The sequence below is a fragment of the Xylaria bambusicola genome (assembly GCF_022495145.1).
Source record: "Xylaria bambusicola strain CBS 139988 unplaced genomic scaffold F5B22scaffold_8, whole genome shotgun sequence".
Classification (NCBI taxonomy): Eukaryota; Fungi; Ascomycota; class Sordariomycetes; order Xylariales; family Xylariaceae; genus Xylaria; species Xylaria bambusicola.
Window position 1 is genome coordinate 891,878 of NW_025953561.1, and position 13,739 is coordinate 905,616.

The 13,739-nt window shown below is 50.9% G+C and overlaps 4 protein-coding genes across 4 annotated transcripts; 2 read left to right on the forward strand and 2 right to left on the reverse strand.

Annotated features, from left to right (window-relative positions):
* Positions 1 to 163: 163 nt before the first annotated feature.
* Positions 164 to 2,224, reverse strand: F5B22DRAFT_595908 (CoA-transferase family III). The gene has a single exon (XM_047974179.1). The coding sequence runs from the start codon at positions 2,069 to 2,071 to the stop codon at positions 491 to 493; it is 1,581 nt and encodes a 526-aa protein (XP_047833718.1). The 5' UTR covers positions 2,072 to 2,224; the 3' UTR covers positions 164 to 490.
* A 4,443-nt stretch (positions 2,225 to 6,667) lies between these two features.
* F5B22DRAFT_595914 (uncharacterized protein) lies at positions 6,668 to 8,688 on the forward strand. The gene is made up of 3 exons (XM_047974180.1): positions 6,668 to 7,324; positions 7,398 to 7,633; positions 7,695 to 8,688. Exons 1-3 carry the CDS (start codon positions 7,301 to 7,303, stop codon positions 8,590 to 8,592), a joined length of 1,158 nt encoding a protein of 385 aa, XP_047833719.1. The 5' UTR covers positions 6,668 to 7,300; the 3' UTR covers positions 8,593 to 8,688.
* Positions 8,689 to 10,197: 1,509 nt separating this feature from the next.
* Positions 10,198 to 11,463, forward strand: F5B22DRAFT_643876 (uncharacterized protein; the record flags this gene model as incomplete). The annotated part of the gene is made up of 3 exons (XM_047978340.1): positions 10,198 to 10,628; positions 10,695 to 11,186; positions 11,307 to 11,463. 3 exons carry the CDS (start codon positions 10,198 to 10,200, stop codon positions 11,461 to 11,463), a joined length of 1,080 nt encoding a protein of 359 aa, XP_047833720.1.
* A 903-nt stretch (positions 11,464 to 12,366) lies between these two features.
* Positions 12,367 to 13,345, reverse strand: F5B22DRAFT_547732 (carbohydrate esterase family 5 protein). Its single transcript, XM_047972922.1, has one exon. The coding sequence runs from the start codon at positions 13,196 to 13,198 to the stop codon at positions 12,500 to 12,502; it is 699 nt and encodes a 232-aa protein (XP_047833721.1). The 5' UTR covers positions 13,199 to 13,345; the 3' UTR covers positions 12,367 to 12,499.
* Between the last annotated feature and the right edge of the window lie 394 nt (positions 13,346 to 13,739).

A 13,739-nucleotide genomic window follows, 5' to 3' on the forward strand; every position in this document is an offset into this window, starting at 1 on the left:
GCAACAAAGGAAGTTTAGACTCGGAATCATCTTAGCACAGAGAAAGTGGCCTATCTACTCTTTAAAGTCTCTTGTAAATATTATACTACGATATCGGAATGTAGTTCGTGACTTCAAAAGTCTCAGATGAACAAGATTTCAAGCATTGCATACTAGTAGACTACGCAAGGTGAGGCTCACTCGGTAGGCCACTGTATAGATCACGGGAGACATCCTAACATCTTACATTTTTCCTAAGACACATACAGATAGATAAATAGGCCCCGTGGCCAGAAACTGACCAATCAATACATCTGTATAGATTAAGGTTGTAGGCTATTCGTTTCTTCAAAACTTGCATTGTGGATTTGTTGCTAGATACTCCCCCAAAAATGACGAAATCGGAATTGGAACCACTATTTGATGATGACCATTTTGACACGCGGGTAACTGAGTGGCTGTGGGTGCATCGATTGACGGGACCTAGAGAAATTGATTCATGAAACGAGACTCACAATCCAGACCAAGAAGCTTCTCCCGACCCCAAAGACATCGGCATAGTATCCCAGCCAGTCTCGAAACCCTCAACACTAGCACTATGCCTCAAGAATGTCATCTCGCCAAACACCGTCGGCCGCGTCTCAAAAAACGCTTCCTCTTCCTTATTCCTCTCCCCAGGTGCCCCCAAAACCATCAAATCTTCCCCTTCGAATCCAGACCGTCCCTCATATTGTCCAAGGCTTTTCAAATACTTCATCACGCCGGCGAGCGAAACATCAACGACATAGGCACCAACACGCCTTCCTTCTCTACGGTCCTTTTCACGATGATACAAAGCTGCGCACACGCCCGCAGCAAGCAAGAAGCCCGCGCTATGATCCAGCGCTTGACACGGCAGGGCTTTAGCAACTTCTCCCTGACCGTAATGTTCAGCTTCGGAAACATTCATGCCTGAAGCAGTCTGCACAAGGGAATCATAGCCCCGTCTATCTTTCCACTCCCCATCGGGTCCAAAAGCAGAGAGATTCGCTACGATGATTCCCGGGTTAATCTTCGCTAGGTCCTGGACATCTAGCCCGCGCGCCGCAAGACTCCCAGGCCGATACCCCTGAATCACAACATCTGCGTCTCGCACAAGTCGCAGGACCTTCTCTTTGTCCTCAGACACATCTAGATCAAGACACACGCTCTTCTTCCCGCGCGAAAACTCGCGGTCTAGGCCAGGTATATCCGGGAGCCGCGGACACGTAACCCAGAGGACATCCGCGCCGTGCGCCGCGAGCGTCTTCCCCGCTACCGGGGCAGCAATGACACGGCTGAACTCGAGAACGCGGAGACCAGAAAGACATTTCGGGCTCGACGCGTTCAATCCACATCTGCGATACCCATACCCCGATGAAGACAAGGAAGTCCCGACTCTCCTCACACTCACAGGGAAATCCCCGACGGCACCAGCCTGCGGCAGCGCATCCCATTCCCCGTAGTTCCTAAGCGCATATATCGCCAGCCCCGTCTCCTCGACACCAACGCGTTCCAAATCGGCACTTTTCCAGCCCCGCGTGCGCTCCGCCACGGCCGCGCGGTCGCGACACGTCTCGTCTAACCCCAGAAGCGCGAGCGCGCCAGCCCGATGATGCGGGAAGTTATCGTGGATGCGCACGTGGCCGTCGACCGTGGGGTGCAAACCGCCTATTGGACCCCATGACTCGGCCGGCGGCGCGCCGGAGAGCGTGTATAGCTTTTCGCACTGGAATTCGAGGACGGCGTGGCGCAGGGGGACTGTGGTGCGTGGAGTATTTACCCCCTTCACCTCCTTCTGGTCTTTGTCTTCTTCCTTCTGCTCCGGGTCGGAGTCGAGGCGAACGCATAATATAGAATGCGCTACGGCGGCGCTTAACGCCGATAGCGCGATAGTGCTTTGCGCGAGAAGGCCGATCTTAAAGGATGAGCGTACGACGGGTTTCTCTGTTGCTCCCGGGAGATGAAGTGATGGGAGTGCTGAGGGCGGGAGGTCGAGGTGTGTCCATATCTCTGCGACGATGTCGGAGGCTGTGAATGCTGTGCGATTGGTCATCTTACTCTGGTGAAGCATGCCCTGAGGGTGTAAACGATTTTCATTTATTTACTGCTCAACATATGACTCGGATAGCGCCAGCGTGTAGTACATAGCTCATCGATTGCGAAGTATAATTACGATACGTGATGGGTATAGATATGTATCGCCACTTGTTCGGGCAGTTCAACGATGATCTAAACAGCTCTTTCGCATTGAGAGGTGGGTCGGGGCTCGTCAAGTAGGTAGGTAGAACATACCGAGGCTCATACTCTGCAAGTCGCAACATGAACCGATGATAGCCTTCCTCGCTTTGACGCTTGTACTCGGGGCTATTGGATACGAAGCAGCATAGCCGAGATGCTTAGATCCTCCCCATCCGCGCCTATCTTCCATCGGAAAATGATCATCTCTACAAGAATCCCAGGCCCTACGCGTACGAGCCAGGCTAATTGAGTCATAGCCACCGGTGTGCTGAATGTATGCCTATTGAGCTAGAATCAAGTACGTACGTACGTATCTATAGTGTGTAAGTCATATACAGTCCAAACCAGCCCACCTCACCATTCGAACACAAGTCCAAACCAAAGGCGCTACCTACTCTTATTATACAATATCTATCAACTCCTCCCGCTATGCAGCTCTTTCGTAGTAATACATGCTGAAGAGACAACGCAGAGCTGCGGACAGCCTTACCAATTGGCCCACTATCTAACTGGATACCGTCCGGCTATCATGTCTTTCCATTTCTCTGTCTCCTCTCTGATATTTGTTAGTTGGTATAGGAGTGGATATCGCAAAGGGGGGAGGAATCGTACTCATCTAGTTTGAGTGTTTGTTTAAAAACGGGCAGCATCGCGGACCTCCTGTCGTTGCTTCGAGCAGCAAGGAACGAATATATTATATTAGCGATATATTTCAATTCCACCTCATCGCCTTTACTGCTTTTACTGCTCCCCGGCTGAGCCTGTGCATTTTTGAGTTCCTTGTTTGCCTTGTTTGCTTCTTCGTACTGCCTGCGGGCTTCATCCAGGAGCTTCCGTAGGTCGTCCTTTTCCTTCTCGGCATCACTAGCTTGTCGCTCAGACGCGTCCAGGGTAGATCGGAGACTTGAGATGGTCTCAGCGTCAGCCTCAGCGTTCGCCTGAATCTTTCCCAGTGCTTCCTGTCGCCGGCTCCATTCATTTTCGCGTGCTTCAAGATCAGCTTTATCCTTTCTGAGACCTTCGAGTGCCCGTTCCATTTCCCTAACTTTAGTCCTGAGACCTTCAATCTCGCGAGTCTGCTTCCGCTTATCGTCCAAGTACTCCTGCTCGGCTTCTTCATGTTCTTTGATCGCTGCCTCCATTCGAGACTTCATATCATTAACTTTGGCACTCGCACCCTCGGCCGTCTCTGTCAGCACTCTGCGCATAGAATCGTGTTCGCTTGTTCTCTCGTCAAGATGCCTCTGCACCTCAGCTAGTTCTTCTTCGATGTTCTCTTTCTTAATTTCTGCTTCCCTGAGCCGCATAGTCAGCTCGTTAGACTGGTTCTGCATAGAGGTCATAAGCTCCTCGACGTTATTCTTCTGTTCCGTCATCAATTTAATGATTTTATTTACACGATCGTTCTCCCCTTGGACTCTGTTAAACTCGTGATCGAGTTCGGAGAATCTTGTTTGCAGATCGGACAATTCGGCTACCGCCTTTACAAGTTCCTCTTGATTAGTCTCACGAGTTGAGACTGCTTTCTCTTTCTCAACTTGGAGGCGTTTGAGTTCACGTTGTAGACCACGCCTCTGATCCTCCTGCTGTGCTTGACTCTTCTTCAATGTGACTATGCTGTCGTGAAGTTGCTTGATTTCGCTGTCTCGGTCAGCAGCTGCGCGCTGAAGACGATTCATCTCGGTCTTCATGTCCTTCGTTTGTTTCTCCAGAGCACGTAGCTCTTTCTGTTTGGAATCAAGTTGCTCTTTGGCGGTCTTTAGTGCAGCTGAATCTTGCTTGAGGGCCTTGGCTTCGGTTTGAAGTTGACCTGCGATGTTCTTGGCCTGTGTGAGCTTGTCGAACCGCTCTTGAGCAAGTTTTTGGGCAGCACGCAGCTCAGATTCAGTTGTCTGGGACTGGACCTTTAATTCATCGAATTCCTTCTTCATCAAATCATATTTAGCCTTCCACTCAGATGCAACCTCTGCCTGCTTATTGTTTTCTGCGTAGCGGGCAATTTCTTTTTGCAACTCAGAGATGCGAGATTGAAGCGTTGCGTTGTTATCTTGGAGCCCTTTCATCTGCTCATTAATTTGGCCACTTTGAAGCTGTATCTCGTCCTTCTCAATTTCGAGTGCCTTCAGCTTCTTTTTAAGCTCGATATTCTCGTCCCCGAGATGCATGACACTCTCTTCTAGCGTTGCATTATTCTCTAGCAAATCCTCTTCGTTCTTTCTCTGCTTGGACAACTTCTCAATCTGCATGTCCTTGTTGGCGATCTCTTCTTTGAGCCTATGAACCTCAGTTTTTAGAGCTTCGGCGTCGGCATGTTCAACAGAAGGAGACTGTGTGGACTCTACTGATTCATTGGGCTGAGAGTCTGTGGGTGTATGAGAAGCACCATCTTTTTTCGCCTTCTGTCTAGCTCTCTTGGCGGCTTTCTTAGACACAGGAGGAGGAGCGGAGGTTGAGGGTGTCGGTGCAGTTGGTGTACTAATCGAAGAACGGAGACTCTCATTAAGTGCTTTCAATTCCTCGCATTCAGCTGCAAGCTGTTTCCCTCTGGCCTCCATCACATCCATTGACTTCCGTAATTCTGAGTTCTCCTTTTTCAGTTCCGAGATGTCTTCAAAGTCCTTGGTATACTTGTCAATTGTCTCTTTATCAGAAGATATTTGTATCTTCATTGAATCGGCTTCGGAAGTCAGCTTGGTAATCTCTTCCGACTTCAAAACCAGCTCTGCTCGTAGTTGAATTAATGTGCGTTCGTGGTCATGGCCCTCTTCTTCAGGTTTGCCACTTCCTTCACTCTCAAGAGTGGTAGTTTCGTCCGTTTCTGTAGCTTTAAGAGTGGCTATCTCGTCCTTCAATACTATAATCTCTTTCTGGTAGGCCGTAGATTCCTTGGCAATGTTATGATTCACCTCGGAGAGACGCGACGCTTCCTCTTGGTATAGTTTCTTCTGCTTGGTGATATCATTAATATAATCAATAACGACATCTGGATCATTGATGTTGTCTACGGGGGTGTTTTCTCGGAGTACACGTTCAAGGTTATCAAGGATGGTTAATTTGGAATGGGCTATCCTGTATGAGCGTAGGAGAGCTATGGCACAAGCAATGTTAGTTAAACAAATAGGTATGAGGGTAACAAGACTGTAGCTTACCAGTGTATGCGCCCTCGACCTTGTTGAGTTTCTTCAGCTTCTTAGCAAGCTCAGGTGATAGTTTGGCATCCGAGTTGGCCCCAGATGAATCCCTACCAGCAGCTTTGTCCGTGTCGCCATCATTGGTCTGTACTGAGTCTTTATTTTCGGGGCGCGAGTCATCATCGCTCGATTTCGTAGCTGTTCCTGGGGCGACAGATCTCGAGACGTCAGAACGTCTAGGACTGTTGGCACGCTCTTTCGAGTCGTCGAAGGCATCTTTGAATATCTTTTCAAACTCGGCTGGAGGCGCATTCTCAAGGCTGTGTTGGGCGGGCTGATCGGCATCGGCCTTCTGCTCGGCCGAAGCCTTGAGACGGGCCTGCTCTTCAGCCATGGTGCGTTCGAGGCCTTCCCTCAACTCCTTGAATTTCTACAAGAGGTGAGGCGCGACTTAGCAGGCGGGTCAAAAGTGAAGGGAGTTATGTGATGGTTCTTACAGCAAACATATTGCCTCGTCCGTCGGTGCAGCCTTTCTACACTCTTTTTCTCGTTTCGCCTGCTCCTCGCACTGGTATATTTCCCCTCTTCTCACACTCGAACTAGGGACGAACAGACTATCTCGGCTCCATCCGCCAGGCTGGGTTGGAATGCGTACGACACGGATGGTTGGTGGTCAAGCGGAGTTATGGTGCAATTGACATGGCAGGACAATACAGCTTCATGAGAGGGCGCAGAAGTAAGAAAGGCAGCAGCTAAGAGAGGCACTCTATTAGTAAACCGATAACAACTGCGGATAAGTGGTCGGTAAAAAGACCGGCGTTTCGAAGAGGAGCGAGGTTTAGAATTGCAATGATACGGGCGAAGTGATCGAAGCCGCGGGGACTGGCATACTCGAAGATTAAGTAGGTAGGTACGCAGGCAGGGACGCAGGCAGGGGCGTCATCAGCTATCCAACTGCCTACTTTAAGAGGGAAATACCATTGGATTGGAAAGCCTGGGCAAACAAGGTCATCGAGTTCAACGTCAAGGCTTGCGGTCAGTACAGGTAACCTTAAACGATGAAGGTTTGATGAAGATTCGAGGTCGAGTGTCAGATTTGAAGCGACGACGCTGGCGATTGATTACACGATCTGCAAGACCTTAGGTAAGTACTTAGCATAAGTAAGTACCTGGTATGTACTTGTTGGGTCTGCAAATATTCAGGTAGGTACTATTAGTCCTAACATAGGGGGTGCCGGCACCCTCTCGCCCCCTCTACTAGTACCTACAGTAGCTCGAGACAACTTAAGTCTCGGTACCGTAGCTGAAGATGCCCACTACCTATTGGTCTGCGCGCCGTGTTCAAATCAAGTACCCAGCACATACCTTACAAGTACCTGACAAGTACCTCAATACTTAGGTAAGTAGGCTGCCGTCGCAGAGGGCCAGTTGTCATCGGTAACAGAGCTGGTTTTCTGTCGTCACCAGCGCACCAATTCGACTTGTCCAAGCTATCATAGGCAGCTCTACACAGTTTCGAGGCTCTTATGGTATTATTATTAAAAGGATTATTCTTCTTCTTCTTCCCTTCGCAGCAACCCCACGACACCGTCATTAGTCCTATCGTCACCACACTCCCTCGATACTCGTCCTTTCTCTCTTCCCTTTTCCCCTTCAGTCTCATCGTTGTTGTTTCTTCTGCATTGCGACGCCTCCTAGACCCTACCCATATTGATCCGTGTGCTATCCTAAACAAAGTAGCTTGCCTACGCCCTCTTCAGTCTCGCATGGCTACTGTCGATCCATGAGCACAGCTACCCAAGGTACCGTCAACTTCAGGCTACCTCTCCTCACCGCTACTGCTTCTCCGCCTCTATCTATCTTGTCAGTACTACGTACCACTTCCGCCATGGTCTTGTAATTTAGCCCTTCGCATCGACTCAAACAACAACATGGTGTCGCTTTGGCCTTGGAAGGTAAAATCCCGCCTGACACGAGCCGCCACAGAGGAGCGAACCGCTAGTCGCTAACAACTCTCTTTTTGAACAGGGCGATGGCTTATCCCCGGCCGAGTTTGAGAAAACCCTCGCGACTTTGTCCACTAAGATCACGAACACCCAAGCTCAGCTGGAACAGGTGCGCAATAGCTCTCGCCGCATCAAGCTCTTGTGGACGCTGTATCTCTCTTTTGGATACCTCGTCTATGCTATAGTCTTGACCCTGGTCGTGGGATGGCAGAACTTAGGTCCCTGGGAATGGACCGGTATGGCCGGCGGACCTGTGCTGTGAGAGACGGATTTCCCCCATTCGCTTGAGGATACCATGTCATGCTAACGCTCAGGCTAGCATCTACGTTGTTCGGACAGTCGCCAATGCATACTACAGCTTTCGGCTAGACACACTCGAATCTCGCCTCAAGGACAGGCAAGCGGAGCGCGCCAAGACCATCCAGAAGCTCAAGGACGCTACCAGATATGACTCGACCCTCGAGTTGCTCGAGAAGTACGGAGGCTCAAACGACAAACGAAACAAGGTGAAGAAACAAAAAGATGGAACCGAGGGCGCGCCGACACCGGAAAGCGACGTCTCAAGGAAGAAGCATCGTCAAAGTATCGACTCCAGTCACCTCACAGGAAGAACACACCTCCCTCCACCGCCTACCGCTAATATTCAAAGGCCATCGACGGCTTCAGGTCTGCCGCCAAACAGGCAAGACCAGTTCCCCAGCTCGCGCCTAGAACCAATTCCATCGTCACCACAGCACCAGCCAATCGAGGAATTCGCTCCCAATGCGGGGCCCCTCCCACCCACTTACAACCAATACGAGAATCCTGGCCCCCCTCGCTGGTACGATCGCATACTAGACCTTATGCTAGGCGAGGACGAGACGGCACCCAAGAATCGAATCGTTTTAATCTGTCAGAAGTGCCGACTTGTCAACGGTCAGGCACCCCCTGGGGTTAGGAACGTGGCTGAGCTTGGGGCTTGGAAATGCATGGGCTGTGGCGCTACCAACGGTGAAATGGACGAAGGCAAAAAGATCATACAAGAAGTGCTAGGTGCCAAGAGCACGAGTCGGGATGAGAGCCGTAGCGCCGACGAGAGAGACACCGATCGATCTAGCGACGTAGTTAAGGTCGAACAGGAAGGTGACGACAATACCCAGAGTGAGGCAGAGACGAGGCGCAACATGCAAGAGTTTCGAGCAAAGAGACGTGATAAAAAGTCACAGATGGTTCCATAGCTCCAGAGATCTATCACAGCTACAGCTCGCCTAGGTAGATACTGCATATGCATATGTTTATTTGTCACTATATAAAATCAAAATGTCGCTTCCTAAGTTAACGTGGTCGATAAACTGACCCAACTCGCAATGTTTTGTCTACTAACCTAGTGGTCGAACCCCAACAAATGATAGTCGCCGATGTAGAGGCAAGTTTTGTAAAAAAAAAAAAAATTTTAAATAAAAATTTATTAATACCTTTGGAGGAAAGTGACACGATATCAGGAGCTCTTTAGCTCTTTATATGAATAGCTGCTATGACTGTCTTCCTAGGCCCATCCAGGCAGGAAATCATCGCGTGGTTCGATATTCATTCATAGAACGTGGGACCGCCCGAGCGCACATGTGTCGTTGACTACTTTGCACATGGGTATCCCAAGGTGGCCCGGATAACTGGTTATATAGCTTATATCGGGCTCGTGTGTGCCTCGAATGGTGCTGTGCATTATTAGAAGGGAAGTTGCGCGCGGCAAATCCCCTGTCCTATGTAGATCAAATCATAGATGATGACACAACTTCCACTACTAGGTATGTATGTCTTATAGTTAGTGTAACAACGAGGTTCCACTTGAAATACGACAAGGCGCTGTAGGAGTTTGTTGGTTGATGTGCATTATCCGTTCCCAATTGCCCCCCCTCTTCAACGACGGCAGTGCAGGTGTACAATAACTAAAGCTCTTGGGAGAAGCCAAGCTTCGTCACCTTGATTCTAGAAATGAAGGAATGCCTATCCCAGCATCATTGTCGTCAGAGGAACGATGACTTATCGTTAGTCAGAAGTTATTAATAGTCTTTTGCCCGAGCGGTTATCAATTTCATGCTCGGTTACACCATAACTAACTATATCGACAACGATTATATCTCTTCGTTAACGAGGCTAGTGAGGCAGATATACCGACCCATCATGCTTCTCCACGTTTCTCTCGTTCTCCATCCATTCAGGAACCAGGGCGGTCAAAATTAAGTCGAAAAGTGTGCTGGGCATATCCTGATCAGGATGTTAAGTAGACGGAAAAGGAAGGCCAGGGCGGCATTTCGGACCACTGAGATTCTCCGATCGCGACTTTCGGCAAGCGGAAGAGACTAGCCTAACTCTTCAATCCCACCCAGATCGTGCAGTGCATGGTAGTAGCCGAGTGACGTTTCTTGGCCTTTGACTGGGGAACGTGTTTTTTTTTTCCTCCCTCCCGACTACTCTGGCTCGATGCTACTTACTACCTTACATATACTTACCAACGATACAAGGCCACTAGACTGCCTGCCGGATGGAGTTCGGACCACAGCGCCGCTGGACGCCGCGAGACTGCAGTCTCGGCATACTATACTAGGGCCGAATTCCTAGAATGGGAAAATGAGGGTGGCATGTTGGGCTAAAGGATACCATGTTTCGCTGCATTAATCACGCGGTGAGTGAAAGGGGGAAATAGGGTTAAGAAGCCGAATCGAGATGGAAAGGGAAGGAGAGAGAGGCACCGATGTATGGTGAGGAGTATAAATATTGCGCTTCTCGCTCGCTCATTTCCCAATGTCATCTTGCACGGCACGGTCTTCTTTCCAGTTCTCACCATGGCCTTCAAAACTTCTTCGTGTATCGCCCTACTCGCCGCCCTGTCGGGTGTGGTGCAAGCACAAGACCTCTGTCCACCACTCAACGACATCGGCCATGCGGAATCGCAGCAATGGATCTTCAACAACTTGAACTATACTCTGACGAAGATCAGCAGCGGGACAGTCTGGCCGCCTCCAGAAAACGATCTCGACGAGAGCCGCGTCTCCTTCGCGATCCAGAGCGACTTCAACGCGGCCCCCGTGCAATGCACGGCTGAAGGCGCGCAGTTCTCCGAGGAGTACGAGAGGCAGCTCGCCGGCAAGCAGCCAACATATGACTGGTTTGACTGCAAGACCGATAGTGCCGATGTCAGGACTCAGTTCAAGCTCGTCTGGTGGAACACACACCTCCTCAACGTCCGACAATATTGGACATGTCCGAAAACGGGGTGAGTCGCGGCGGTTCTGTACTCATGGTCTCCATTCCATATAGAAACTGACTTATATATATCCAGCCGTCCGATGCGCGCGACAGGACAAGTCACGCTGAATTACCTCGACTGCCAATATGACAGCCAGGGACGCCGGACACACTGCGCGCAATCGGAAGGGCACGACAAGCCCCCAATCACCGCCACCATCGTCGAGGTGCTGCCCCCGCCGACGAAGCGATGCGCGGCGGCCTCTGAAGCCACCCCGGACTGGACCGTGAAAGATTTCGTGTGGCAGTACTGGAACACGACGTACCCGCTCATCCCCCCCATGGTATACGCGAACATGACGTTCCGTTTAGTCAATGAGGCGCTCAATTACTCGCCCCGCATGAACTGTACCGAGCCCCGGCTCCACGGCCCCCTGGGCGGCGTGTACATGACGCCGTACACGTGCGGTGTCTTCGAGGCTAACGAGGAGGACGTGCCTGCTACGAGATTCGATTGGGTTCGTGATGGTACCCAGCTCCTTCGGATCAACCAGACGTGGTTCTGTGACGATGGCCCATCTGGAGAGTGAGTTTTCCCTGTTCATTTTTTACCTACATTTCTATCTAACAATCCCTTTATTTGTGTTTCGGACGGTGACTGTAGGGGAAATGGAATGTCGCTAATCAGATATTTTGTGCCAACTAGGACGCGCTTCCAGAGCATTGGAGACCGAGACCTCACACCCCTGCTGCAGTGTAAGACAATCCCTCTCAACACTACGCAGAATGGCGTGCCTATCGGAGATACCTTGACGACATGTGTCACGGGGTCCGACTTTGAGATCCAGGGAACGCTGCAGTGAGCTTGGGTACGGGTTCTAGGCACTTGAGAGAGGACTTGTCTCTCAGACACCACTAGAATGTTACGTTAGGCCCTTCAACTTAGGTGAACAGATGCAGAACAATATAACCAATTCGATATCATTCAGTTACGCATTATGCTTTCGTTGCTCATTGGGGCGATTTGGACGGTGTGAATGAGCACTTTCGATGAGATGCGTGTGGTAGCCGGCCGAGCGAGGCTAAAAATGCAGTGAAGTTTAACTGCCAGGATCCTCCCACGTGGTTGGAATTGAGCACTTCAGTATGTAACCGATCGAGCGAGGCTAAAAATGCAGTGTCCCCAGGCAGACTCCCGGGCGACCAATTAGACTATTGAAACTACCATTCTTCTTTCGTCTCCTCGATTGTCCACGATAAATGTTATGTCATTAACAACATCCAATATCCTTACAATGAATCGTGGTGCTGTTAAATCACATTGAGTTGTGGTTGTGGCCGGTCTAACGTCACTCTGCTAGGAATCTCAGGGGTAGTGCAATACGGGCCAAGGAAGGAGTTCGAACTTCCAAAGGGGTTCATAAACCTCTAGAGCTTCGTAGGCACTACTGGTGCTTTATAAAGAGTACCTACTACGTGAATAAGGTTGAGTAACTTCTCGCTTATATTAGGTTGCAGGGGAAGTGCATTTCATGACTGGCCAAGAGAGGCTAAAAATGCAGTACGATGAGACGGAGCGAGTTCTGTAGGGTTGCATTTCATGACCGCCCGGGCGAGGTTAAAAATGCAGTGCGATGAGACGGAGCGAGTTCTGTAGGGTTGCATTTCATGACCGCCCGGGCGAGGTTAAAAATGCAGTGCAATTGCCCAAAAAAAATGGAAACCGACATCGAGAATACCGACGCATATGCTCAAGCACCTAAGGTGAGGTAATCATGAAGGTATCACAGGGTTCATGTACACAATCATTAAATTATCATTCGAAGTATATACGCTATCCAAGTATATCCAATCCCAGCTATCCAAACTCCATAGCCCCCTTTTCTCGCATCACATCCCCTATACCTTGCTAGCAATGAAGCTAACAGCAGTACCAGCCAAGTCGTCGTAATCATAATGGTTGTCCGTAACGATCAGGGTGCCCGAGCACACCAGATCGCCATCATGACACAGTATAAGTGACCGCGAGGGATCAATATTCGGCACGACGCCGCCGTCCTGCTTCTTGCGCGTGTCGCCATACGTGACGGCAGCAGCGACCTTGCTCGCCACGGACGCAGAAAGCATCTTGGCCGCGGCGTGGACCAACGCGGCGCCCTGGCTGTACCCGGAGAGCACGAGCTTGGAGTTGGGGCAGTCGGTCGCGGCTTTCGTGATCAGATCCTTGAAGTCCTCTGCGTCCGCGGGATCGCAGCCCTGCGGACGGATGTTGTCCAGGAGACTCGCGGGATACTCGATGCCCTGCGCGGCGACGCGGCCGCTGCCGAGAGCGGCTTTCAGCGCGTCGATGGTCTGCGGGCCGGGCGAGCCGCCGATGTTGCCGTCTTGGTTCGACCCCCGCGCGTACAGGAAGATCACGTCGCGGCAGCCGCTGTCGAGGAACTCGTTGGCCGTCACGCCCGTTGCCGCGATGGAGACGGTGCCTGCGCTCTTGCCCGTCTTGAGCTTCTCGATCATGTCCTCTGAGAGATCGAAGGTCATGGGCACGGCGGACGCCAGACCCATGAGGGTGGTAGACAGCAACACGGAGGCCTTCATCTTGTCTGTCTGTCTGGTTTGCGGATGCCAAGGGGAAAGGGTTAGGATAGAGACAAGTGACGAGCTCCAAGACGGGAGAATTCTGTCAACCCGGTTTCGACGGCCGTGAGATCTCCCTCTCGAGTAGAACCGGGTGCGGCACGGTTACCTTTATATATACTTCCCACCTCCTACTCCGCCTTCTTCGGGTTCCAAAACATAATACACACTTACCGTCAGGGATATCGTCTGAGCCGCTGGACAGGGGCTAATGCAACCATAGATCTCAACAATATTTCGACCTGCCCATTATCGTCAGGCCCGCCGAAAGCCGTAGACCATTAAGAGCAATCTGTTCGTCATTCTTTCCCAGTCGTGGGGGCTGGCTGTGAACACGTGCGCGGCAAGTCCCAACAACCGGCTTGCTGGGCGCATATCCCATCCTGCTTGGAACAAATCCAGCTGCCTTCCTCGCATGACGCCTGGCTTGTCGCGGTGGTTGTTGGAGAACAACATGTCTACTCTTGGAAGAGTGCTCCGCCCAAGCGTCGCTGCCGAGCGC